Below are 27,927 nucleotides of genomic sequence, written 5' to 3'. Positions count from 1 at the left end.
ATGTTTCCACAGCACTTTGATCAAAACTAAGAAGTTTTCCAGGAGCTCCTCAACGTCCACTGTGTGTGACCTTGGAAATCAAGTGTTGGTGGAGCCTGTGTGACCCATACTTTGTTTCAAGGGTCTGTGGGAATCTCCAGGAGGAGTGAACAGTGCTCTGTGCTTGCTCCAGTTGCTGCATGAGTCCTTTGGTGTCTCGCCATCATAAACATGTCAGCCCCATATATATATATATATATAAATTTAAAAATATATACATTTAAAGAAAAATCAACCCCTCACTGCTGAGGATCTAGGTGGCTCTGTAGCATTCTTGAACAAGCAATTCTTGGCTTGTTTTGGTTTGAAAAATCACCCGAAAATGACATTTCTGGGTGATGTGAAGGGTAGGAGTGATCAGGACACAGCAGCTGCACCTGAGTCATCTGTGCCCTGTCGAGTCCAAGCCAGGATCAATCCTCAGCTTGGATTTGAACTGCAGAGTTTGTCCAAAGCTCACAGAGCTCAGCCCTGAAATGATGAGAGGAAAATCCTCACCCTCAGGCAGTGATGCTGAGCCTGTGTCGAGCTGAGGGATGAGGAACACTCCTCCTTTTATTTATGGATCGTGTGTTTCGGTCAGGGAGGAAGGAAGTTCCATAATTCTTCGATAAATACAAGCTCTAGGGAGCTGCAGGAGTGTTTGCAGAGCCCAACCACAAAGATTTTTTTGACAGAATGTGGAGGCAAGGATCATTCCAGCTCTGGAGAAACTCAGGGCTTACAGGGGACCTGCTGAGACTGGATCTGGTTGAAAGAGTAAAGGGAATTTTATATGAAAAGCTGCAGTTAAACATAATAATAACAACAATAATAATAGTAGTAATAATAATAATAATAATAATAATAATAATAATAATAACAACAACAATAATAATAATACTTCAGGTATGCTGGGCTTCATGTGGATCCGTACCTCCCCTCAAACAGACCCTGCATTTAGGCACTTACTCTGAGAATGTAATTAGAATTTATGAAATTCTGATGTGAAAATGGAATTAAAATTTATGGATTCCATACTTTTAAGGCCCTGCAGAATGCCCAGTCCTCCTCCAGCTCCCTGCCTGGACCCTGCCCTACCCCGAGCCCTTGGAATGAGCTGTCTGCAGGTTGCTGCAGAGAGGGGATTAAGCAAATATAAACCCTTGGGGATTTCATTAAGCTCTAGCAGGTCTTAGGATTTCTGAAAAGTAAACCAAAACTTGCAGGCTCTGGTGTTTCTGAGCAGCCAGGGTGCTCCGAGCCCAGACAGGACCGAATTAGAAGAGGCTGAGGGAATTAAAGGCTGGGGCTCTTTGATCACACCAGCCTTGTTTTGATTGCTGTCCTTCTCCTGCTCTGTTCTTGGCTGGAAATACATTTAATTCTTCATGACTTGACAGGCTGCTGTGCTGCCCACAGACACCTTTCCTTGCTGTTGTTGCAGGGCTGCTCTGGGGCTGGGTTTATGCAGAATAAAAGTGTCACTTGCAGGGGTGGCCCTGCACGAGCCTCCCTGCCACCATCCCCAGGGATTGCCACAGGATTCCCTCTGCAGCTGGCCCTGGAGGCAGCAGAGATCTGGGAGTGATGGGGATGGGGCTGGCTCTGGGTGAGCCAGGGAAAAACCAAGATTTATCTGCAGTAGCAGAAGGAAAGCCGGAGCACGGCGTGGCTGAAGCGCGTTCCTGGCACAGCTGCAGCCCATTCTTCTTCCATCCAGCCCAAAAGCCTTCAAACCCTATTTGTCTCCATTTTTCTGCTCCCTTTTAAGAAGGAAATGCTGCTTTACAGAGTAAAAAAAAAAAAAAAAAAAAAAAAGCTATTTCTTAAGCGCAGATACATTTTTGAAGTGCCTTGCTCGGTGCCAAACGTCAGAAAGTTGCCAGCAGCTGATAAATCTTTTTGAAACCGCCCCATATATTTCACACATCCAGCTGAAACTTGGAATTCACTAAACTTTAGGTGATTTTGATCTGCATCTGAAAATAATGGAGTGGTCTAGCAGCGATGCAAGGGGTGGAGAGCATCTCCAGTGCTGGTTCATGGCTTCCAGGAGGATTTGGGGGAGGATGGAGGATGCTTCGGGGGAGAAGCTCAGGTTTTAGCTCCTTCAGCTCTCCCGTGGGAGACGATGAGGGAAGAGAGGGATCCGGTAACAGGAGGGTGGTGATTCCTCCCTTCTCACCTGGTGATTAGTCACTCACTCTAATAAAGGGTAATTTGAGAAAAGTGCTCTCTGTGCCTTCAAGGTCTGGCCCACGCCCTGCTCAGGGGTAGGGAGAGCTCTGGTTTCGCTGGGGGAATGTTCTCGTTCTCGGCTTGAGTTACAGAAATTGGTAGAAAATGCATAGAGGTGTCTATTTTATATTTTTCAACCTTTTAGTTTCGATTTCTGTGGATTAATGCTATCCAGGGTACTTGTGTGTGTTTATTTGAAGGGATTTTAGTAGAAAGGGGTAACAGTTCTAAGACAAGAAATAAAACTTCTAATTTTAGAAAAAAAATACTATTTTAAACTACTATATTTAAAACTTCTAATTACATTCTGTAATGCAGAGAAGCTTTGTCTTCTCATTTTCAGGAACAAGAGGGTTGTTAGAGAGTGAGACAGACAGTTGGGATATCAGGTGTGTTCTTATCCATGGGAGTTCCTCCAGGACAGGAATCTTTTGGATGATATCTGGAGATTTTGGGCAATGAAGGAGGGACGTTTTGTACCTGTTGATGTTGCTTTTTCTTATTGGCACTGAAAGTTCCAAATGGGAAAAAGAGCTGCAGCAAAAGCACAAAGCTGGGCTTGGTTTTGTGCAGCATCTCCAGCACAGGCAGTGCTGTGGTGATCAAGGTGGGAATCATGGCCATGCCGTTTATTTTATTGCTTCAAAGATGAGATTTTTCTTTCCCAGTTCGTTCCCTGCTCTGCCTTAAACCTGCTCCCAAAATGGAGGGGAAGAGAAGCCCCAGTGTGTCTGTAAGTGGAAACCCTTGGTGCCAGCTGTGCTCCAGGTGCCCTTTGGGCTCCCACAGCTGGAATTGCCCTGCCTTGCCCCGGGTGGGATCTTCCATTTGTGTGAGCCCTGCTGGTTCAGCTCAGAGCCAGAGAAACGCAAAAAAGCTCTTTGCTCATCAGAGCCGAGAGCAAGATGACAGTTTTTGGATGGTGTCACAGTTCCAGGATTCATGGACAGGGAAGGCAAAGCCTTCCCCAGGCTCCTGCAGAGCAGAGCCCCAAATCTCCCTGGATTCCCTGGAGAGACCCCGAAACACCCACCCAAGGCACGCTGGGGGTTGGATTCATGGACAGGGAAGGCAAAGCCTTCCCCAGGCTCCTGCAGAGCAGAGCTCCCCAAATCTCCCTGGATTCCCTGAAACACCACCCAGGGCACGCTGGGGTTTCCTTGGGGTGGTCATGGCTTTGTGGCAGAGCTCTTGCATGTTTTCAGCACTGGTTTGCTTAGCAGAAGACCAAAAGTATTCAAATAATTAACAGAGATTGCTGACGAACAGGGAAAGAGCTGTTTCTGTGGCTATCGGCTCGGACATTAAAGAATTCCACAGAAAAATGTCACTTTCTTGCCAATTTGGTACATTTGTCTTGTTTTGTTGAAAATAACTGAAAAGTATTTCCTGGCTCTGTACCACTGTAGAGATGTGTGAAATAAACAGCTCTGCCCTTATCTTAGCCAAGTGAAAATATTTCCAGTTTCCCCAGAATTCCCCTGATGAGGATTAGCTTCTCTGATGATTAAGAGGTTCAGGATTTTGGTGGAAACAAGCAATCCTTTTAATTTTTTTTTATTTTCAGTTTTTTGGGGTTTTTTTGGTCGTTATTTCTTATATTTTTGTGGGGGGACAGTGTGAATCCCTTTGCACATATTCTTGGAATAATTTGTAGCTTTTTGCTCCTCCTCGTTGCCTCTGACTCTCTCTGGGGGCAGTGGGTGCTCTGAGTGCATCCTGGAGCCCCTCATCCATCCTGTGTGGATTTGCCCTGTCTGCAGGTCTCATCCTGCCAGAGCAGGACACCTAGGGAAGATTAAGCCTTAAATGAAGTGAGAGAAGAGTTTGCACTGAGCTGCCTCACTCCTGCTTTGCTGGGGCGTAAATCTTTCCAGCCCAGCAAAGCTGGTGTTGAGTTATTCCCCCATGGCTGCACTTCTCAAACAACCCCACTACTGTGTCAGCGAGGGCACCCTGCTGTCCTCACCCCTTTTTACATTAATTTCTATTTTTACATCAGATAAGAAGCTCTTTCCAAACTCCCCACATGCTCTCACATGCTTTCAGGAGAGGACGGGGCTGAATCTGTGTTTGTGCAGACGGGGAGAGTTTAAGGCACTGATTAATGTTTACAGTTTGCAAAAATATTCAGCTTGTGTTGGTCAGAGTCCTGATGGAGCCTGAATAAAGCTCCAAACCACAGGGTCAGATATTTGGAGGCCTGTGTTGGCTGGGAGGGTTTGGAGCCCACACCTCTCCTGAGGGTGGCCCAAGAAGAGGAGCTGGGGGTTCAGAGGTCAGCACTTGAAAGGCTTCATCCTTGGGATTTGATTCCTGGCCTGGAGTGACATCAAGCTGGGGCTTCCAGAGTTCTCTCTGAAGTGTCTGCTGAGCAAACTGCTCTGCAATAGCATCAGCTTTGTGTGCAGAGGCAGGAAAATACCAGGGACCAGAGTGTGCTGCTAAGGGGAGGTTTTGAAGGAAAAAACTTCATCTCAGCCACTCAAGAGCTTCCCAACCTGACCTCTGGTCAGAAGGAGAATGATATTGTAGCTCAGTGTGCTGCTTTTCCTGCCCAGAATTGCCTAAATTATGTTGATTCACTCCCAGCAGAAGCACAGGCAGTGGGTGGGTGTCATAGTTGAGACAAACCAAAGCAACACTCCATTTCCAGAAGGCTACAAACTGTTTTTATTCTAGCATGCATGCCTTTTATATATTCTTACAAAGCTCATAACTTTACACCTATTGGTCATGAGAGACAGAGTGCTCATTGGAATAGGCAGTTGCAGGTTTCTCTTATTTATCCATTTTCTTTCTTGATTTTTATGTCAATGACTTTGGTAGAAAATTCAGGGGTAAACTTCTCATCAGTCCTCTTATCAAACTTTTCTCTGGCTCACGGAAGTTGCTGTAAAACCTCTTCCCCAGGTGGGGAACCACTGCAGGATCCAGGGCAAACCCAGGAGTTCCTTTCATGCTTGGCTGCAGTCTGGGACCTCAAATGGAGGGAGAATCTGAGCCCTGCAGAGAAAGCCCAAAACCTCTGGCTGTGTTTGGCTGTGGGAGCTCAGCAGGCTTGTCAGGAGGGTGGGATGGCCACGTGTGACACCTGGTGAGCCACAGGACCCCACCACACAGGGCTGGGGTCCATGGTCATTGGGGATTGGGCTGAGAACCTCCCTGAGTGCTGGCACCCAGGTTCCACCAGCTCCAATCCTTATTTACCAGCTGGAGTGAGTGGTGCAGAGTGGCAGAGAAATGCAGTTTATGTGCTAATAACTCTGGCCAGTATCAATAGCACACATCTGGTGGGATGCTGGTGTGGTAATCACATATCCTCTGAACAGAGAGACACAGCTCTCCCAGGGTTTTCCTGGGAAGCTGTGAGAAAGCTCAGACAAACAATTAAACTAATTACTACCTCGATCTCTGCACCTGGCAGGCAATCTCTGTTTGTCAAATATGTTTACAAGAAGGAGTTATCCCTTCTTGACCAATAGGTGAGAGAAGATTCCTAAAGGCCAATTGAGTCTTAGGTCCACCATTGTTTCTATCAGAACTGTGGATTTCTAATAACAAAGTGCCTTTTTCATGCCTTCTGATGATAAATCTCTTTATCACCTCTGTCTATTCCCAGTACCCCTTCAGTGATAATTTAAAACCCCTTTGGTGAGGTGCTGGTTCACTCTGCAGGGGGGAAGGGAACATTCTCAGAAAGAATCACAAAGTTTGGGAGAAACTCTTAAATATTTGCTCTCTGCCCCAAAAAATCACTTCATACCTTTTTTTCTGCTGCTGTTTTCCAGGTGAGCAGCGATGAGGGAAGTAAAACAGCTGGGTGAGGGCAGGGCTGGGGGGTGGCATCTCTTCTGGCTGCATCCAAAGGGATGCCCAGCTGCTCCTGGAATCAGTGCCAGGAGGAGCCCTGGGCACGGCCTGGATTTCTGATCTGCTCTCCAGTGGAAAATCAGTGGGCAGAGGGGTTTGGGGACGTCACGTGTTGGGTTTTTTGCAGGAAACAAAGAAGTCTGCTGTGTTGCCAGGGTTTTTGAGGCATGGCAGGCTGATGGGGAGCTCAGGTGTTGATGTGCCCTGGGCTCTGCCCCAGGAGCAGGCGTGTTGGGGCGGCGCAGTGGAGAGCTCTTAGGAAACATCATAAACCAGCCCCTAAACCACAATTCTCTTGTTTATTTTATCCCTCTAAGCACCACTTGACACAGAGAAGGATATTTGCACTTTGCATGGCCTTTGTAGGACGAGGGATTTAGCTCCAAATGTAAATGAAAATTCACATTTGAGCTGGATTGTGCATGAACATAAACCTGGTTCAGCACATGGGGGTCTCCGTTAGTTCCCAGCTGATATTGCACATAGAGAAGTTCAAAAACCTGCCTGGAATATATCTGAGCATGCAGCCCAGGACACGCTGGCCCCAAATCACAGACCTCATCCTTCAGCTTGTTCCTTTCCTCACCTCTTCCATGTTCCATCTCCTGCATGTTTCTGCTTTCCCAGTCTCCATCTGGCCATTTCCTTTTATCTGGAGTCCTTTTTTATTTTTTAAATTTTTTTTAAATGTCATAAAAACATGATTCAGGGTTTAGGGTTTTTTTTTTTTTGGTTCATAATTTAGATTTAGGATTTTTTTAGGTTTAAGGTTTTTTTTTTAAGTTTTGCTTTTAGGTTTAGTTTGGTTTTAGTTTAGTTTTTAGTTTTGGTTTTAGGTTTAATTTGGTTTTTGGTTTTAGGTTTTAGTTTTGGCTTTAGGTTTAGTTTTTAGTTTTTTAGTTTTGGTTTTAGGTTTAGTTTGGTTTTAGGTTTAGTTTGGTTTTAGGCTTTAGTTTAGGTTTTAGTTTTGGTTTAGGATGAAGATTCCAGCACTCCTGTTTATCTGATCAGGTTGACTGTGCCTGTGCAGGGATGAATTAACTCTGGAGCTCAGGATGCTGTTGGGCTGTGAAGCACCACATCACCAGCTCTGATTTATTTGGCTCCATACAAGAATTTTGAATCTGAATGAAATTCTGTGAGAGGCAGGGCCCCATCCCTGTCCCTGTTAAAGGAGGTTGCTGCTCTCCTGGCTGGCTCCCAGCTGCAGCAATGACCTGCTGCAGAGCCTCATGTGTTGCCACACTCCAAACAACTCCTGGTACTCAATCAGCTCAAGTAAATTAGGTGAGGAGGAAGCTGGAGCTGGCTCTGGCCTGGCCAAGGATAACTTATTACATAAGCAGGGCTCAGTTTGTGTTTGAGCCTGATGTGCTTTTGATGCCTGAGCTGTCTGGAGGAGTCTGAGCCTGGAGTCAGGCTCAAGGAGTCAGCCCAACCCAAAGTAGTCTCAGTTTTGTGACCAAACTTGTAGGACACAGAGCCACAACCTAAATGAGGATAAGGATTATGACTTTCTGTCAGTTTACCAATCTGTCCAGTTATTCTGGCCTCTTTGATTAGCTATTCCTACATTTCTGAATGCAAGAATTAATTAACTGCTGTTAATATGGATGGGCCACTGTTCATTTCCCATCTGTGACTCTGCATAGTCTCCTTCCCAGTTTGACAGCTGGCAGTGTGACTTCACAAGGTGTGCCAAGCACAGAAGCTGGCCACCCTTAATTATCACTTTCCCTTCCATCTCTAAATAGGAAGGACATGTGCAGCAGCATGAGCATTATCAAGATATTATGTTATATTATATTATATTGTATTGTATTATACTATATTATATTAATAATATGAATTATATTATATTATCGTTAATATAGCTACATCATTATTATATTTACTTATTATTATATTATATTATATTAACATTAATATATCTACATTATGATATGATATGATGTGATATTAACTATCCTCCCTGTGCTGAGGCTTTTGCCACAGTCCAAGGAAGGGGAATTGAGCAGTTTTGTCACAGAAGTCCCACTTGTTTTGGGAGGTGCAGGAGGAATTCCCAGGTCCTGAATGATCCCTTTGGTGGCTGCCTGAGGAGTCAGGGACTCCCTGAGCAGCTGCTCACTGTGACCCATCTGCATTCCCGGCAAGGATAATTTAGGATAGACAAGTCTTGGTGACATTTCTGAATGGAGGAACCCAGCCTGGCCCATTTTTCACAGCTCTGTGGAACATTAATTCCTGCTTGTCAGCACCTCGGTGTCAGAGCTCCCATGGCACAGCCTCAGGCTGGAGGCAGCATTCCCAGGAGCTGCTCTGGGCTAGCAGGGACATTCCATGTCTTACCACGGGGTATTTTGGAATGGGTGAAGTATTTAATAATTCCAAGTGGCTCCTGGCAGGGTGGCAGCACAGCAGGGCAGGGGCTTCACTGTGGGACAAGGGGAGTGCAGCTGGAATTGCTGGTGGCTCTCAGCGACCCCTCTGACATTTCCCCTTTTCCTGTCCCATCTCTTTGCTCCCTTGTGGTTGCAGCTGGAATTGCTGGTGGCTCTCAGCGACCCCTCTGACATTTCCCCTTCTCCTGTCCCATCTCTTTGCTCCCTTGTGGCATTCACATTCTCTGGAAAAATCCCTTCACCCAGGATTTTTCTTCTGGGAAGCTGAGGAGCTTCAGAGAAAAGGAAAACAATTCTTATCCCATTTGCTTCTCCCGTGTTGTGCTCATGTGGAATGTGTTTGGAGATTGTTCACCCACAGGTGATTGTTTCATTGCATTCTGCTGTGAGTTGTTTTCACTCTTTGGCCAATCAGGGCCAGGCTGTGTCAGGACTCTGGAAAGAGTCACAATTTTTCATTATGATCATTTTAGACTTCTGTAAGTATCCTTTCTGCATTCTTTAGTATAGTATAGTATTCTTTAATACAATATATTATAATAAAATAATAAATTAGCCTTCTGAGAACATGGAGTCAGCTTCATCATTCCTGGGTCCCTGCAAGTACAATACTCCCTCAGTGCTGAGCATCTCCCGGGGACTCTGCTGGACCCACCAGGCAGTTTGAGCAAGGTGTGTGTGCAGCACACCAGGCTGGACTTCTCCAGACCATTTCCAAACATTCACAGCATCCTTCAGAAAGGTCATATATTTTTTCCCCTCTACAAACCAACTGACCCAAAAATTTGTCTGTTATTTTTGCCAAAATGAAAATATTAATGAGAAGCATGTGAGCTGTTGCCTTGTGTGAATTTTAAGATGAGCTGAAGTGGTCCCTGAAATGTTAGGAAGCTGCTCTTGGGACAATGAGCAAAGGGGGCTCGTGACTGGAGTCCACCTTCCTTTGGAAATTGCTGCAGCAATAGCATGAAATCCCTGTTTTCTTCCTGGATTCAGCTTGTTTCAAAATTTTTTGTGGAATGCTATTCATTGCAGCCTAAACCACAAGTTTTAATTTGGAATTTTACTATGGCCAAATAATACTGTGAAAACGTCTCAGAGTAGCAGGGCCTGCTCCCCCCAGCTCAGCCCTGCGAGCACATTGTTTCAAAACATTCCAGAAAGTTAAATGAGGCTTTTGAGCTTGCCTCTGGAAAATCCAATAAGCTATTCCTACTTCTTATTTAATGAAAAAGGTAAAATAAAATTCCCCTTCTTGCAGGAAGCGGGAATGAGCGTTATGGTTTTCTTTGGAGCAGCCGTGGTGCCTGTTCCTCATTTCAGCTTAAATCTGGTGATTAAGCTTTGCTTTTTGTCGTTATTTTAAGAACAGAATTTTGGTGTTGGGTGCTGTTTCAGCAGCTGGCATTGTTTTGGGGAGGTGTGATGGTACACGAGGCACTTCCACAGTGAAACACTCCCTGCTTGGTGTAACCCTGGGGTCCCCACAGCAGCCTGGGGTTCCAGGGGGAGATCCTGATCCCCCTGCCTGCCTTCCATCCCTCCTCAGCCTGGTTTGGGGCAAATCTATGAGTTTATTCCAGGGTGGATGGTCAGCCCGAGCCCTGGAGCCAGCGGGTCATAATCAGAACAACAACAACAACAAAATTCCTAACAATAACAAACAAAAATTTCACAATTTATCTACCACTTTAAAAAAAAAATTACAAAAATTAAAAATTACATTACTAAATTATTCAAATATCTATTCAATTAACTTCCCAAACCGCACACCAGCCTGCTGCTCCAGGGGGAAATCCTGACCCCCTGCATGCCTTCCATTCCTTCTCAACCTGGTTTGGGGCAAATCCATGGGTGGAGGATCCACCTGGGGTCGACTGGGCATAATCAAAACCAAACAAAATTCCTAACGATAACAAACAAAAATGTCACAACAATTTATCTACCACAAAAAAAAAATAAAAAAAATTATCTATTCAATAATTTCCCAAATCCCACACCAGCCTGCTGCTCCAGGGGGAAATCCTGATCCCCCCTGCCTGCCTTCCATCCCTTCTCAGCCTGGTTTGGGGCAAATCCGTGGGTTTATTTCAGGGTGGAGGATCCACCTGGGGTCGACTGGGCATAATCAAAACCAAACAAAATTCCTAACAATAACAAACAAAAATGTCACAACAATTTATCTACCACAAAAAAAAAATAAAAAAAATTATCTATTCAATAATTTCCCAAATCCCACACCAGCCTGCTGCTCCAGGGGGAAATCCTGATCCCCCCTGCCTGCCTTCCATCCCTTCTCAACCTGGTTTGGGGCAAATCCGTGGGTTTATTTCAGGGTGGAGGATCCACCTGGGGGCGACTGGGCATAATCAAAACCAAACAAAATTCCTAACAAAAACAAACAAAAATTTCACAAAAATTTTTTTATCCCTTAAAAAAAAAAAAAAGAACATTATGAAAATAAAAAAAAAGAAGAAATACAAATTACATTACTAAATTATTCAAATATTTATTCAATAATGTCCCAAACCCCAACCTAGTGCTCCAGGGGAAAATCCTGATCCCCCTGCCTGCCTTCCATCCCTCCTCAGCCTGCTTTGGGGGGACTCCTCGGGTTTATTTCGGGGTGGAGGATCAGCCCAGCCCCGGCCGGGTGGATGCAGCCGTGGCTGCCTGGCCCCGGGAGGGTCGCGTTTCTCCACGCGTGGGCTGCGGGGACAGCCCCGAGGGCTCCCGGCGGTGCCGGGGGGTTCCGGGGCGCTCCCGGGCCCGGCGGTACCTGCGGAGCGGGGGCGGAGCGGGACCGCCCCGCGCTGAGCCCCCGCACCGCCCCGCGCATCCCCTGCTCCGACCGCCCAGCGCCCGCGTCCCGTCCCTGCTGCATCCCTGCCGTGTCCCGCTCCGTCCCTGCTGCATCCCTGCCCTGTCCCGCTCCGTCCCTGCTGCATCCCTGCCCTGTCCCGCTCTATTTCTGCTCCATCCCTGCCGTGTCCCGCTCCGTCCCTGCTGCATCCCTGCCCTGTCCTGCTCTATTTCTGCTGCATCCCTGCCCTGTCCTGCTCTATTTCTGCTCCATCCCTGCCCCGTCCCGTTCCATCTCTGCTCCATCCCTGCCGCGTCCCGTTCCAGCCCGGTTCTGTCCCGCTTCGTCCACATTCTGTCCCCGCTCCATCTCTGCCCCGTCCCGTCCCGTTCTGCCCCGTTCTGTCCCGCTCCGTCCGCATTCTGTCCCTGTCCTGTTCCCGCTCCATCCCCGCTCCATTCCGCTCCATCTCTGCCCCGTCCCCGCTCCATTCCCGCTCCATCCTCACTCCATTCCGCTCCATTCCGCTCCATTCCCGCTCCGTGCCGCGCTGATGGGCCGGCCCTGGGCGCTGCTGTGGTGCCTGGGCTGCCTGGGCGGCATCCCGGGCTGCTCCGGCGAGCACTACCGCTACGTGTGGAGGAGCTGCTACCCCTGCTACCTGGGGCGAGCGGGGTACCCCGGCCTGCGGCCAGGTACGTGCGGGGCCGGGGAAGGTCCCCTTGGAACCGGGCTCTGTGTGCCGGGCTGGGGCTCCCTGCAGGGCTCTGCCTCGAGGGGTTTGTGCCCGATTTCCCCCCCAGCTGCAGGGTGGAGGTCCCAGGCTGGCGGCCACCCAAGTGACAGACTGGTGACCTGGTTGTATATGTGCCTGTGCTTTCTATTATTATATTTATTTTTACATTATTATTATTATTATTATCATCATCATCATCATTATTACCATTATTACTATTATTATTACTATTATTGATGTTATTATTGCTATTATTATTGTTATTATTAGTATTATTACTATTGGTATTGTTATTATTATTCTTCGGTGCATTTCTTACTCTGAAAAGTCACTTCTGGCACAGGGGGAGAGAAACAGGAGTTTCTTCACATCTGTTGCTGTCCAGCTGAGTTAAAGATAGCTCCTGGGCCACATTCCTTAAAAAGCCAAATGCATGCATTTTGCTGGGGTATGTAGATTCGTTTTTTATCCCCAGCTCCAAAGGATCTCTCCTCAGTCCAGGGCAAAAAGTGCAATTTTCATGTTTTTAACATGAAAGAGTGGTGCCTTTCCCTGTGGGTGAGGTTTGGGGTTGCTGGGGCTGTGTGAGTGCAGCTCAGCAGACTCTCCCCCAGGACAGGGCTCGCTGTTATTTGGGGTTGGGTTTGTGCAAGGGGAATCCTCTGGCAGCAGCAGAGCTGGGCACAGCCAGGGGGTGCAGGCAGAGGAGCCGTGTCAGGGATCACTGCCCTGGAACATTCAGCCTCAGTGTCTTTTGGAAGCCAATTCCCAGCCTGCTGCAGCGTGGGAAGCGCTTGGCCAGACTTCCCATGGAGCAGGTGGAGGGGAGGGAGCCCTTGGTGCTCCCCCTGCACGTGGCTCACGTGGGCTGGGAGATGGGGACACGGAGCCAGGTGTGGATCCTGCCTCTGCACCCTCCCTTCCTCCTCTGGGCGTGCTCAGCTGCCTCCACGGCAGGAAAAGATTGTGGGGATTTAGGAAATAATAGAGAATGTGTGAAGGTCACTGAAGAATTGGGATGCTTGGGCGTAATGTAGACATCAAGGAATGCATTATCTCATCCTGGGATAATGCTAATAAATAAATGCCCCAAGCAGTGATATCAGAAGAGCTGTGAGATGTGCCAGAGTTTCAGGAAGGGGCGAGTTGTTGCTTTGTTATTTATAGATCAGATGTTTGTCTCAAGCTCACATCGTGTTTGCTGTCTCCATCCAACTGTGTCGGCTCAAAGTAACTCTCCAAGACAAGCTCCTGAGATCCAGCTTTGTGCTGGATCCAACCTTCCCTTCCCTAGTGCAGAATTCCTCAGATCCTGAGGATCCTGATCCTGTTTCTGCTCCTCTCAGCTCCATGGACAGGTAGCTCTGTGCAGGCTTGTCTTTATCCTTGGTGCCTCTGAGGGGTTTTTTATCCATCTCGTGACTCACCCTAAACCGGTATCACTGTGCTTTTGCTTAATTTGGTTAATTTTTCCTTTGCTGCCTGAGCTTCTCTTTGAGGAGTTCTCTTGGTGTGCTTTTATAGTCCCAGATGTTGCCTCGGTGTGGTTTTTAGGGTCTGTGTGCTGCTTTCCCTGCAGCTCCCATCTGCCCACCCAGCAGACACGTCCCCACAGCCGTGTCCCCTCAGCAGGCAGCTGCCACGAGGCACAAAGCTCTGCTGTGTGCACATCACCAGCAGCTCTGCGTGTGCCAGGAGAGGGAGGGGGTGCCCTGCGCAGCCCCTCTGTGCAGGAGCTGTGGCTCTCACTGAGCTCTGGGGGCCTTGATGTGCCCCGTGTGTGCAGACAGGGCTCTGCTGGGGCTGGTGGCAGCTCTGGGTGTTGTGTCCTTGCACAGCCGCCCCTACAGGAGGAGCTTTGTGCTCTGCTGGGCTTTCACAATCCATCACCACAGTGAGGTGGGTGATATCCTCTCTAAAGCAGCCAGAAACCAGCAGAGCTGTTGTTTGATCCTGTTCCATTAGCTCCTTCAACAGCATTTCCAGCCGGGGGTTTGGGATTCACCTTCTCTGAACAGAGAGACAATTCTTTCTCTCCCAGGTTTTTTCCTGGAGAAGCAGAGAATAGAATGATCAGAACAGTTTTGCTGCTCCTGTGTTTGTGCACAAGCAGAATGCATTATGGAAGATTGTTTACCTGGAGGGATTTGGTAATTGGATTCTGGTATGAGTGTTTTGTTTTTTTGTCCAATCTCTGCAAGCTGTGTCCTGATGGTTGGGCAGGAGACAGTCACGAGACTTTGTTCAGCTTAGTTCTTGTTCAGTTTCAGTTTAGATGTAGTGTAATATCGTGTAATATAGTATAGAATAACATAGTATAATAAAGTAATTAATTAGCCTTCTGATGTCATGGAGTCCTGCTCATCATTCTTCCTACAGTCAGGCAAAATTACCCCGATACAGGGGCTCCATTCCCAGCTCCATGTCTGGGAATCCACGGCGTGGCACAGGGAAATCTTTCACTCGGAGTGACAGCCTGCCCAGGGAATGGGGTAAAACAGTGATGAGAGAAGGTTGGAGAGGGTGAGAGCAGCAGCAAGTCCAGAGCAAGTCCAGGTGCTTGTTGCTGCGTGCACCTCTGCTCCACGCTGTGTAATTCCTGCTTCCAGCCCCATCCCCAGGCACTCAGGGGAGCACAAGCAGGAGCTGGGAGACTCTTCCAGCCCCACTGCTCAGGGGAAGGAAAAGGTGAGGTGAGGACAAAGCCAGGAACTGAGGCAAAGCAGAGTTTTCACTGCAGCAGATTGTTCTAAAGCTGATGCATCCATTCCTGAGGTGCCTTTGGGATGGCACAGGTGGTGTGGGAAAGTGCTGGGCATCTCCTATCTGCAGTGGAAGGAATTCTGGCCTCAGTAACTCCCTGCAGCTCCTCAAGGGCTTTCTCACATGCCTGGTTTAGGATGAGATGAAAGCTGAGGGTGTGGAGGTGCCCTGACCGCCCCAAATGGCCTTTTGATTGCCCAGCCGTCCTTCCTCAGCCTTGAGGAGTTAAAAACTTCCAGGCGAGCAGAGGAGATGAAGCACTGTCCTCTCCCATTGCCTCCTTGCACTGCTGGACCTTGCCATGGCTGTTTTGTCTGCACACAGGGCATCCAAATTCCTCAGGTTATTCCTGTTGGGACTGTGTGGCACATGCAAGAAATGAAGTAATGCAGAGGGTTTTTTCATTCTAATCTGTGTCCATAGTGTGGGATGGCTGTGCTCCCCTGCCCACGAGCAGGGACTGTTGGGTCCTCTCCATGCAGTCTTTTTACTCCTTGAAATTGCTGAATTATCTTCAGCAAACTGGTACTGGAAAGATAAAGTCACTAAATCCCACACATGCTCATCGTGGTGGATTTTAATTAACCTTTTCCCTGCAGCCCTGCTCTGTAATCCAGGCTAATTGCTGCAGGGATTAGAGCCTGGCACAGCTGCTCAGCCAGACAGAGCAAACCTCCAGTGTTCTCCTGCCTGTGCTTCCAGCTGGGCTCCATCGCCTCCTCCTCAGCCCTGCAAGGAGATAAACTGCCTCCCTACCAAATATTTAATACTTTGCAGAGCTGCTGTTGCCGCTTTCTTTCCCCTCACGTGTAGCTCTTGTTGGAGATAAATCAGTATTCCTTCTGGAAGGACCTGTGTGTGTTCAGGGAGTTCAGCCAGCCTAAGCCTCACCCTGTGCCCCTTTTCTTTTGTTTTTGTGTTCACTTTCCCTATTTTTGATTGCTGTATTACCTGTGTCAGCCCGTGTAGGTGTCTAACCAAACCTTTTTTTGGGTTTGTGTTCACCTTCCCTGTTTTTCATTGCTGTATTACCTGTGTTAGTCCATGTAGGTGTCTAACCAAACCTTTTTATGGGTTTATGTTCACCTTTCCTATGTCTGATTGCTGTATTACCTGTGTCAGCCCATGTAAATATCTAACTAAACCTTTTTTTTATGGGTTTGTGCTCACCTTCCCTGTTTTTCATTACTGTATTCCTGTGTTAGTCCCTGTAGGTGTCTGAGGTTTCAGAGTTTGTTGCTGCTCAGGGAAGAGGCTGGGATGAGCCTTCCTTGCAGATCTCCAGTTTCTTTACATAACATAGATCAATATTTCTGCTCTCTCATTGATCCCCATCCCCAGCCCTTGCTGCCTTGGGCTCCTCCTCCGTTGGCTCTGCCTGGTACCCACATCCCTGTGCATGCAGAGCAGGGCTTGGCAAACCCTGTCCTGGCACGGCTCTGGCTTGCTCAGAGTCAGCTGAAGAGAAGCCTGTATGCTTCTCATTTGCTCTCCTTTGGTATTGTTAATTCCAAGCAGATTTTGTGAGCTCTCCAGTAGGAAAAGAACCCCGGAGTGCCACGAGCCGCAGCTCGCGGTGTCACGTAGGGCTCGGGGTCCTGCTGCCAGCACCTGCACCAGGGCCAGTGTGACCTTCCCAGAGCTCTCCTGCTGGCCCTGGGAGCAGCTCCTGCTGCCTCCCAGTCTGTTGTACTTGCAGGGAGGAATGATGAATCTGACTCCATGTTCTTAGAAGCTAATTTATTATTTTATGATAATATATTGTATTAAAGAATACTATACTAAAGAATACAGAAAGGATACTTACACAATGCTAAAAAGATAATAATGAAACTCCTGACTCTTTCCAGAGTCCTGACACAGCTTGGCCCTGATTGGCCAAAGAGTGAAAACAACTCACAGCAGAATGCAATGAAACAATCTCCAACCACATTCCACATGAGCACAACATGGGAGAAGCAAATGAGATAAGAATTGTTTTCCTTTTCTCTGAGGCTCCTCAGCCTCCCAGAAGAAAAATCCTGGCCGAAGGGATTTTTCCAGAGAATGTGAATGCCACACCAGTCCCTATTCCCAGCTGAGTCACTGTCTCCAGCCTCGGGCACTCCTGGAGGTGCTGCTGCTGCTGCCAGGGCTGGCTGGTGGATCTGGCCCCTCTCTGCCCCTGGGGACAGTGTTGTTTTGGTCACACCACAGTGCAGGGTGTCCCAAAATCTCCCTGGTGCTGCAGAGGAGATCAGGGAGGCTCCAGGAGGGACTCTGGGTGGCAGGGAAGGTGATGGGTGATTTTATATCTGCTCTCCCCAGCCAGGAGGGGGTTGGGATGGGGACAGCCCTCTGCAATCACCGAGATTTAGAGGGTGAAAAGTACAAAGGGGGAAGAGGAGCCACGGAGAGAGGAGATGTAAAATTACTGAGTATGAGTAATGGGGTGAAAGTAAGAAGTTTACTCAAGACATCACTAAGTTTCTTGGACAGTGAATTCTCAACAGTTTCAGATTAGAGTTGAAGGGAAGCAGTGGAATAGTCATTTAAATGCAGACCAAAAAACTTTATTATGCTACATAAAACCTTTCCAAAACCCAGTTTTCCTGTTCCTGAGCTGACTAGAGCCAGTTCTGTGTATTAATAGCTAATCCTGCCCACAGAGATGAGTAGGGAGTGCCTCAGGGGCTCTAGGGCTCTGCAGTGTCCCAAGTGTGTGCAGAGGAAAATGATTTAATCAGAATTAGGTTGCTTTGACCGGCATCTCAGACTCATGCCATCACATTTTTCCCCTTGGAAAGCCACTTTGGCTTTGGCTCACTCTTCACAGAGCATCACTCAAAGCTTATGTTTCACCTCAAAAATCTATTCATTTTCCTTTCTTTCAGTATTAAGTGTTGCGGAAAAAAAAAAAAACAAACCAGGAAGAAAATACTAAAACCTCCTAAAAGGCTCAGTCCACTGAATAAAGCAAAGGGCTGGCACTACAGAAATGAGCATTTTGCTGGGTTGAGGGAGAGCACAGCTGCAATGGGAGTTCTGCAGGAGGAGCCCAGCATGGCCAGTGCAGCAGGACACCCCAAGACAAGGTTGGGGGTTCCTTGGGACAGAGGAGGGGTTTTTATGACCTCTGAGCTTTAGGTTTTAATGTTTTCAGCCTTGCTAAGAAAAGTGCTGTGAGAAAAGATTTTGTATTTGCATGTAATTTGTGTTTTGTATGTAATTTTGTATTATCACTGTAGAGCTCAGACTCAAACAGGCGTCACCTTTCCCACTTTTCCCATTCCACCCCTGACCCAGACCTTCCCTTGCTGCTGGCTGGTTTTCTTGGCAATTAGTCTGACAAATATAAAAATTGGCTCAGCCAAGGCTGTGTTGCTCCTTTTTTTTTCGGTGCCCTTTTCCTGCCCAGTGGGAGCTGTGGGTGAAGCAGAGCTGGGCTGGGGCACTGGGCACGTTCCTGCACCTCTGGCGTGTGAGGACACGGCCGGGGACCCACCCTGCCGTGATTCACTCAGGAAATGTTTCTTTATCTTCTCAGTAACAGTCGTGGATGGGAACTGAGCTGGCTCCGGGCTGGCCTTGCTGGGAGGGGTTTGGGGGAGCTGGAGGTGAAGAAAGTGCAAAGAAAAGCCCAAATGGAGAAACCCAAGCTGCTGAAGTTTGTCTCTCCATGAGGAAGGGAATGGCTGGTTGGGTGCTTTGTTGTTCCTGGAGTGGGATTCTGGTTCCCCACTCTGATCCTTCCCAGTCAGAAAGGTTGTGTAGGTGCACAGCTGTGCACACCCACAAATGGCAGGAATTAAGGGATTGCACAACTCTGTCCTCATCATCTCCATGTTTCTGATCATGAACAGGGAGAAATCTGCCTCACAAACTTCCTTTGACAAGCAAGTATAAGGGTAAAATATGAATTAATCCATTATCCTGGAGTCAGTGGGAAAGGTGACCATTGGCAGGTGATCCGATGAGGATGGTTTGTGCTGGCTGACAAATCAAATTGGGTTTTTGTGGTTGTTGATCACTGATTGCAGGTTTGTGCCTGGAATTTCACAAACAGCTTGACTGACTGAATGCAACAAAATGGCCAATCTTGTTCCCTTTGCTTTCATCCCTCAGATCCAGAGTCAGGCAGCAGAGGATAAATATTCCTGAGCTCAGACACCCTCCTGTCCACTTGCCTGAATTTTTACCCACTTTCCCCTTGTTTTTTTGCAGATGTTGATGAGTGCCAGGTGCACAACGGGGGCTGCCAGCACCGCTGTGTGAACACCCTGGGCTCCTTCTACTGCGAGTGCCAGCCCGGCTTCCGCCTGCACACGGACGGCAGGACCTGCCTCGGTGAGCCTGCCCTGCACATCCCTTGGCAATCTCTCTTTGCAGCCCTTTTCCTACCAGTAAATCCGTGGCAGTGAACAGAAAACCTTGATTTCCTCACTCCCTCCTATTCTCCGTGCCCTGATTGTGAGATAATGCTGATGGGTTTGGGTTCCTCTGTGTCTTCCCTCACAGTTTCTGTCCCTGGGTTCAGAACATTTGCTGTATTTCCATGTGATCACATAAAACTAGGGCTGCTTCGCTGTTCCCGAGTTTATTCTGGTTCAGGAGAATCCCTGGGTTCAGAACATTTGCTGTTCTTCCATGTGGTCACATAAAACTGGGCTGCTTTGCTGTGCCTGAGTTTATTCTGGTTCAGGAGAAGTAACTCTCAAGTGCTTTGGTGCTTCTGCTTTAGATTCAGGATATATCAGATATGGCATTCTTAGAACAGATGCATAAATAAAAATAATGAGGAATTTCAAGTCAGGCTTCATTTTGACCTCAGTATTTCCTCAACATTTCAATATTTTCTCAGTGGGCAGCAGGTGTGACAGACAAGTGACAGTAAATGTGGCTGTGTGTGGAACTGTGGCCATAATAATCCAAAACCTTCTTCTCTGGGATGCTGGCCATGCATTCTCTTGGATGGTGCTTGTCCAAACATCACCATCCAGGCACCAGGTTTGCCCTGCAGCTGATTTTGGGGCCAATTCCTTGAAATGTTGTTGTCTGCCTGCCCCAGACTGGAGGCTCAGAGTGGAACTTGGAGTCTGCCTCCAGCATCTGTGGCTGTTTTAATTAAACCACTTCTCCCCCACAGCTTCATTTGACACATTTTTCCACTATTTGAGGGATATTTTCATGCAAGTGGAAAGAATTCCCGGGCCATGGTGTTTGCAGAGTTTTCTCGGAGCACAGTCACGCTCCAGAGTCTGCCTGTGTGTTCCAGTTGGGAATGGTGATGTGAGCAGGAAAAATCCACCCAGGGAAGCTGTACCCACCGTGCCCAGCTCTGCACTGACACACATCTGGCCACAGCTGCCTCCAGTACATAATGACACCCAACCAAGTGAGACTTAAGGTGCAGGATCCCCATATTTCCCTGGGAATATCCAGAAGGAAAAGGATGGCAAAGAAGGGACAAAGCCAAGCCTGGCAGCCAGCACTGAACTCCACACTCGTGTCGGGGTGACGAGCTGCTGCTGCTCACATGTAAGTGTGCTGTGGTCTGTCATCTCCTAATTGTCCCTGGGATATGTTGCTCCCTTTCTTGTGGTGAGCAGCGATCCCGTGCAGCCACATTTCTCTTCACAGAGAAAAGCAAGGCACAATTCTTCCCAAGAATATTTCTGGGTTTCATATTCTCTGAACCTCAGAGAAAGGAAAAACAATTCTTATCTCACTTGCTCTGCCTGTGTTTGTGCAAAAGTAGAATGAAATATGGAGATTTGTTTCCCCAAAGTGATGGTGTTTTGTTTCCTTGGCCTATCAGGGCCAAGCGTGTGTCAGGACTGTTGGCTGACAATCACAAAAAGAGTACAGTTATGTACAGATCTGAGTGCTTAACAGATTCAGTTTAGATGTAATGTGATATACATCTAAATATAATATAATATAATATAATATAATATAATATAATATAATATAATATAATATAATATAATATAATATCATTATAATATAATATAATAAATATAATATAATATCTTTATAATATAATATAATATAATGTAATTATAATAATATATAATATATCATATATGAAAATATATAATTATAATATATGCTAGATGATATATATAATATATAATATATACAATATGCTATGATATTAGAACATTATAATAATATATAATAATATATAATTGTAGTAATTTAATATAATAATATCATATGATTGTAATAGAATAATATAAATATAGTGTCATATAATATAGAATAATACGGTATAATAAAGTAATTAATTAGCCTTCTGATATCCATAGAGCCCTCATTGTTCCTCTCCTTTGGGGGCAAAAAAAATCAATGGTAATCCTGCAGCTGCCCACACCTTGCAGAACAAAACGTGGGACAGGAGTGCTCAGCAGCCCCAGCCCCAAAAGTTCTCAGTTCTCAGGAAAAGCATTAAATGCGTCTCTAGAGGGAGGAATCTCTTCTTTAAGAGGAATTTTCATAGTTTTCTTTTGCTCTCCAGGCTTCCCTGCTGGTGCATTCCCACAGGATCCAGCCCCACTCCTGCTGCCCATGCCCAGCACTGCAAACCTGCTTTGCATTAAACTTGTGAGCAAATATTAGCCATAAAGTGCAGTGCTGGAATTCATCTGCCAAAAGTGAGAGGTCTCTGTTCAGGAAATCTGATCACGAGTGAGTGGGGCAGTTCCTGGAGCTATGGGGAGTGGAGCCTGCAGGATCTGCAGTGAGTTTGTGCTGGTACCCCTGGGATCCAGAGCACCCAGGAAGGCAAAGCAGACCAGGCAGGGCAAATAAAAACCTCTCACGGCATAATTATCTAATAATGTTTCTAAAATGGATCTAAAATGGGGCTTTCTCATTTCAGGACTGGTGGCTTTTTCTATTTACAAATTTGTGCCTGTCCATGTGTATATGTCACACCTTCACAGAGCTCTGTACTGACCCAGTTGTGAGGAGGGTGGAACACCTTTTCCTCAGAAAAGCTCAGAACAGAGCAAGGCTCAGAGGTGCCTCCTCTGCTGGTGTTTGTGGCTGTGCTGTTGTACCCACAGACACCAGGTTGCCTTGTGGTCAGTTCTGAGGGATTTCTAAGAAAAAACAAAGCTGTTTTTCTCTTCAAGCTGGGATGTCCTCTCATTTTCTGTAGAGATTCTGTGCTGTTAAAACACAAAATATTGCCACTAGATATAGAGAATAGGCCAGAAATGAAGGGAACTGGAGACAGTGAGCATCCATCCATCCATCCATCCATCCATCCATCCATCCATCCATCCATCCATCATCCATCCATCCATCATCCATTCATCCATCCATTCATCCATCATCCATCCATCATCCATCCATCCATCATCCGTCCATTCATCCATCCATCATCCATCCATCCATCATCCGTCCATTCATCCATCCATCATCCATCCATCCATCATCCGTCCATTCATCCATCCATCATCCATCCATCCATCATCCGTCCATTCATCCATCCATCATCCATCCATCCATCATCCGTCCATTCATCCATCCATCATCCATCCATCCATCATCCGTCCATTCATCCATCCATCATCCATCCATCCATCATCCGTCCATTCATCCATCCATCATCCATCCATCCATCCCTCCATCCATCCTTGTCCTGCTGAGGGAAGCTCGCAGCTCCACACTGGGACAAGCACAATTTTGGGTGGTAGGAAGCTCCTGGCTGCCCCAGCGAGAGTGTTCTGGGTACAGAAAGAGGCCTTTGCAGTCAAGTTTCTCATTAAGGGCTGTCAAATCATGGATTTAATCCTTTAAATGCTTTCTGGTGCCCACAAAACCCACAAAGGCTCCGATGATGGACCGGCTGCGCTGAGCTGGAGCTCCACGATTCACCCACAATCGTGCCAAGGGTTAGTTGTTACCTGGGGCTGTGACTCAGGAGGGCACAAAAATGGCTTAAAACCCCTTTCCTGTGCCCAGCTCTCAGCTGGTGCTCTGCAGCTCCCTTGTGCAGGATCCTTTTGTTGTGCCTTTGTTCCGACGGCCGCTGAGAGGGGGAGAAAAGGAGCAGCCGCTTCCACTGCGAGTGAAACAGAACAAAGAGAGGCCTTGGGCGTCCTGAAATTACCTCTTTCTTTATCAGAACCACATGGGCAGGAGGCAGGAAGCTGACATCTCCAGGTCCTTCTCCACTGTTTCAGCAGAGGGATGCAGGCCAGGCCGAGGCTGAGGGCTTTAATGGGAGCCAATTGCTTTTGTTGGCCTGAGGAGCAGGGAGATGGTCTGGATTAACACACAACATGTTTCTGGAAGTTGTCTGAGGTCTGGAGAAATCAGTTAGGGATTACATGATGGAGCCCTGTTTGTATCAGGAGAACTTCAAATGGAGAAATCTCAGTGATAGGGGTGATATAATGAACAGAGGGACCATGCCAGGAGGTTTGTGTGGGCTTGAGCTGTGTGTGCAGGGACCACGTGTGCTTGGTGGGGCTTTCCACTTTGCAGACACCTCGCACATTTTAGGGAATTTGAACTTTTCTTTGCCCAGTCACACATTTTTCAGCCTTTTCTTAGAATTGCTGGGGGTTTGTGTGATGCTGCAGAAGGAACATCCTGCTCAGTTCTAGTCACAGCTGCTCACAGTCACTTTTAGGGTATCAGCTCGCTGCTTCTGGTGGCAAATCACTTGTGTCTGAAGGAAAGGTGAGAGGGAGGAAAGAGGAGAAGTGAGAAGAGAGAGAAAAAGTCAGAAGGGCAGCTGGAGGGTGCAGAGATCAGATATTAACTCAATTCCTATGTTAGGCTGCTGCTGCACAGATCCACTTCCCAGCTGCAATCAGGAGCAAAAATCTCCTTTCCATCCCTCTTTATCCATTTCCCAGACCTGAGAGGGTCAGAATCTGGGAGCAGCATCTTCCAGCAGCACTGCACTCCCCTCAGACAGCGGGGCTGGAAGGAACCTCCCTCTCTCAGACACTGAAATATCATCTGTGGAAAATCTGTCTGAGCTGTAATTACAAAAATCTGTGTGATGTACAGGATGACACTGGGCTTGGCAGCCTTGTCACAGAAATGTTAAGCTCGGCAGAGCATCTGGGAATGGAAATATTTTTAGAGTGGTTCTGTAAACAGAATAAAAACCCTGAGCAGTAATTAAAACAAGGCCAGCAGTGAGGTCTGCTGGCTGTGACTGCGAGGAGCCAGCTGAGGAGACCCAGCCTCACACGGGTTCTCTCTCCTGAAATCTTGCATGGAAGAACCCAGACTTTGGATTTTTTAGGAGTTTGCAAGGAGGCTGTTATTTGAACTTCAAATTAATCCGAATAACTGCATCCTGGGAGGTTATTTTAGACACAAGATGCATTGGCTTGTTCCATGTTGGCCCAGTGCTTTTCCCAGATGAAGGAATGTTTTGGCAGGCATCAGCATTGTTTGACTTGTTTTCTTTTTTTATTTTAACAAAAAGGCTCTCCAACAAGCACATTATTTATGGCTATTTTTGAATATATGTTATTAAACACTTAAATTTATTAGAATATTTTTAAATGACCACCCATCTCTGCTAGAGCTTGAGTAGTGTAACTCTGACCCAGAGCTTTTCAGGAACGTTAAGTATTTCTTGTTTCCTTCCAAATGGATTAAAGGAAACAATGCCAGCACAACTAACATAAACCCCAAGTTCTTGCTCCAGCCTTATGATTTGTATGGCAAAATCTTGACCCTGTCAAGCTGCTTTTATTCCCCCAAATGTTGTTTAGCTAATTAGAGGCATAAAATGAAAAGTTGAGTTATTTTAACATTTGGAATGAGAGTGATCCTCAGCTCTGAGTCAAAGCATTTTTTTTTTACAGGGGAAGGGTGTGCAGAAAAAAAATGAATTTTTTTTTTGCCTTTATTTTTGTCCTGAGCCAAATATTTGTTTTCACTAATGTATAAGAGCAAGGATCCAACTTGCCCTGGGATTCAGAGGTGTGTTACAAGCAGAGATTTCTGCTGGCAGCTGCTTTCCAGGCTCTCCTGCTTCCAGAGCTCTGGAGGTTGTGGAGAGCACTGTGATCACCTGAAGGATCAGTCTGGGGAGAGATGGTTTTCATTAGAGGTATTTTTAGCTTTTCTATAAGATTCCTCTGAGCCAGCACATGAGTTTATTCTGGAGTTTGAAAAATAGGTCAGAAACGTGTGAGGCCAGAGCTGATCGTTCTGCTCAGCTTAGGGGAGCCAGGGCTGGGTTTCCATCCTGGGCCAGGGCCAGCTCCAGCCATGTTCCACCAGCCCAGTGGGTTGTGACACTTTGGTGGCTCCTGAGAGACAGAACAGGGGTTTAAAGGCCAATTTCCCAGTTCTCATAAGAGACAGCGCTGGAGGAGCTCAGTGCATGAGGAGTTGGGTGGGTTAGCTCAGGAGACATCCAGTGCTCCAAGAGGGGACTTGTATGGCTTTGGAGGCATGTCAGCATCCCACAATGACTTCTGTACCAGAGTCCATCAATCCAGCTCCAGAAAGTCCTTCTCTGTTTAGTTTCCCAGCTCAAATTCCTCCTGGATCTGAGGTTGATGGTCCTGGAGAGCAGCAATGAAAACAAAGCTTCTGACATTGCCCTGGCTGCTCACAAGGTGCTCCCATCCCAGTTAAACACCCCTCTGTCTGCTGATCCTGCAGACACATCCCAGTTACAGGAACAAGAGGAGGCTGTTCCCAGGCTGATTAATGATAGCAGGCTTGTGAGGAGTCCACGTGCTCTCCACGGGGTCTGTTTTGTGCTGTAGCCTAGGCAAAACCTTCTGTTTCCTGCCTGCTTGGAATCTGCTTGTGCAAGGCCACACAGAAGAGCTGTGGCACAGCCAGGAACTCCAGTTTTTGTCCAGAGCCAAATGTTTGCTTTCACTGATGTACAAGAGCAAGGACCCAACTTGCCCTGGGATTCAGAGGTGTGTTACAAGCAGAGATTTCTGCTGGCAGCTGCTTTCCAGGCTCTCCTGCTTCCAGAGCTCTGGAGGTTGTGGAGAGCACTGTGATCACCTGAAGGATCAGTCTGGGGAGAGATGGTCATGGGTATGTTTTATGCTGTAGCTCAGGCAAAACCTTCTTCAGTTTCCTGCCTGCTTGGAATCTGTTGGGCTCCTTATGCAAGGCCACACAGAAAAGCTGTGGCACGGCCAGGAGCTCCAGTTTTCGTCCTGAGCCAAATATTTGCTTTCACTCATGTACAAGAACAAGGACCCAACTTGCCCTGGGATTCAGAGGTGTGTTAGTTCTGCTGGCAGCTGCTTTCCAGGCTCTCCTGTTTCCAAAGCACTGTGATCACCTGAAGGATCAGTCTGGGGAGAGATGGTCATGGGATCTGTTTTGTGCTGTAGCTCAGGCAAAACCTTCTGTTGCCTGGCTTCTTGGAATCTGTTGGGCTCCTTGTGCAAGGCCACACAGAAGAGCTGTGGCACGGCCAGGAACTCCAGTTTGGAAGCTCAATTCCCAGTCCTGCCTGCACTGAGGATGAAATCAGAGCTCCTGCTGCTGTGTCTCTGTGTGCTCTGTCTAGGTGACACCGCTGCTCACAGCAGCAGGGACCCCACATGCCCCAGGTTCCACACAGAAATCTCCTGCTCAGAGCCCTGAGCTGGGGGTTGTTACACCTGGCCCAGGTATGGACACACAGGATGCATATTAAAACAATTTCTCCTGAGTGTTCCCACAACTGGCAGCACCTGCTGGGCCTCGGTGACTTTTGCACATCCCAGAGCCAGAAACTCAGTTTTTTTACAGGAAAACCTGCATGTGCCTCAGCACAACTCTCTGAGCAGTAATGGCTTGAGGCAGCTGTGCCACTGCACCTGCAGGGACTGTCCTGGGACTAAAGGATGGGAATTCCAGGAGCAGCACAGAGCCTGGCTGCTGACACGGCGCCCTTTGAGAGGGCGGATGCCTGGCAGGAAACCTGCTTCCCTCCCATGTAGTGCTGGACAGGACCTGACCCAGCTCCCTGTGTCCTGGAATCACCTTCAGGGAGACCCCTGGGGCCTCTTATGGCGTGAAAGAACCATTTAAGGGGAGATTTAGGCTGGGTGTTAGGGGGAAGTTCTTCCCCAAAAGGGGGATCAGGCGTTGGCTGTCCAAGGAGGTGGTGGGGTCACCAGCTTTTATTCTGCCCAACACTGCTGAGCTGATCTTGCCTTGGAAGAGCAGGATGCCCACCTGGCACGGAGCTGGGTGGCCTCTCCTGCACTGCCCACGGGTTTTGCAGCAGCATCTCCCACTTAACACCCTCCTGGCTCATCAAGTTGGCCACAAACTTGTCACTGAATGTGCTCCAGTCTTCAATTCACACCAGCTTTAAGAGTGGGCAGTCTGCCCTGGCCCTGTGTGAGAGGTGCCCTTCACACATGCAGGTGCCAAACCTGTGTCCCTGTGTCCCCAGGTGCCACCCAAATGTCACTGTCATATTTGCTTAAAAATCCTTTGCCAGGATTTTTTCTCCTGAGAAGCTGAGAAGCCTCAGAGGAAAAGAAAAACAGTAATTATCTTCTGATGTGGAATGCAACAGGTGCATCTGAGTGTTGCATGTTGTTTTTACTTGATGCCCAATCATGGTCCAGCTGTGTTGAGGTTCTGAGAGTCACAGGTTTTTATTATTCATTCCTTTCTGGCTTTCTGTCTGTATAATTTCTCTGTTCTTTTTAGTATAGCTTGAATATAGCATATAATATCAGCCTTCTGAATCATGGAGTCAAGATTCTCATATCTTCCCTCGTCCTGGTGACCCTCGAACACAACGACAATCCAAACTCCTTTTTTGCCAAACCTTGTGTCCCCTTGCAGCTCTGAACTCGTGTGCCCTGAACAACGGTGGCTGCGAGCACGACTGTGTGCAGGTGACCCTGGCCCAGCACCGCTGCCAGTGCAGGCACAACCACCAGCTGCACGAGGATGGCAAACGCTGCATCCGTGAGTCCTGGGGGGCTGGGGAGCCAGGGATTCCAGCTGGGAGCTGTGGGAATGGGGATGCTCAGATGTCCAGCAGATCAGACTGGGGGATTTCCAGTAAAAACTCTGTGTGTTTTGTTGTCATGGACATATCCTGTGGTTTGTTCCAAGGGATGGGAAGAGCTGGAGGAGTTGTA

The 27,927-nt window shown here is 47.5% G+C and overlaps 1 protein-coding gene across 2 annotated transcripts in view; it reads left to right on the top strand.

The window, feature by feature from the left end:
• MEGF6 (multiple EGF like domains 6) overlaps nt 1–27,927 on the top strand; it is a 93,251-nt gene that overhangs the window by 37,784 nt on the left and 27,540 nt on the right. Inside the window, exons 1-3 of one of the 2 annotated variants that reach the window (XM_039727800.1) lie at nt 11,555–12,035; nt 19,043–19,165; nt 27,626–27,751. In XM_039727800.1, coding sequence (XP_039583734.1) covers nt 11,894–12,035; nt 19,043–19,165; nt 27,626–27,751 — 391 coding nt within the window. In that variant the 5' untranslated portion in view covers nt 11,555–11,893. Of the gene's footprint in view, nt 1–11,554; nt 12,036–19,042; nt 19,166–27,625; nt 27,752–27,927 lie in introns of those variants that run through there. The other variant, XM_039727799.1, reaches the window with a different exon arrangement.

Source organism: Passer montanus, unplaced genomic scaffold (genome assembly GCF_014805655.1).
Source record: "Passer montanus isolate IOZ18808 unplaced genomic scaffold, ASM1480565v1 scaffold62, whole genome shotgun sequence".
Lineage (NCBI taxonomy): Eukaryota > Metazoa > Chordata > Aves > Passeriformes > Passeridae > Passer > Passer montanus.
The sequence above is the reverse complement of the archived record's forward strand: the minus strand, read 5'-3'. Positions and strand labels throughout refer to the sequence as shown.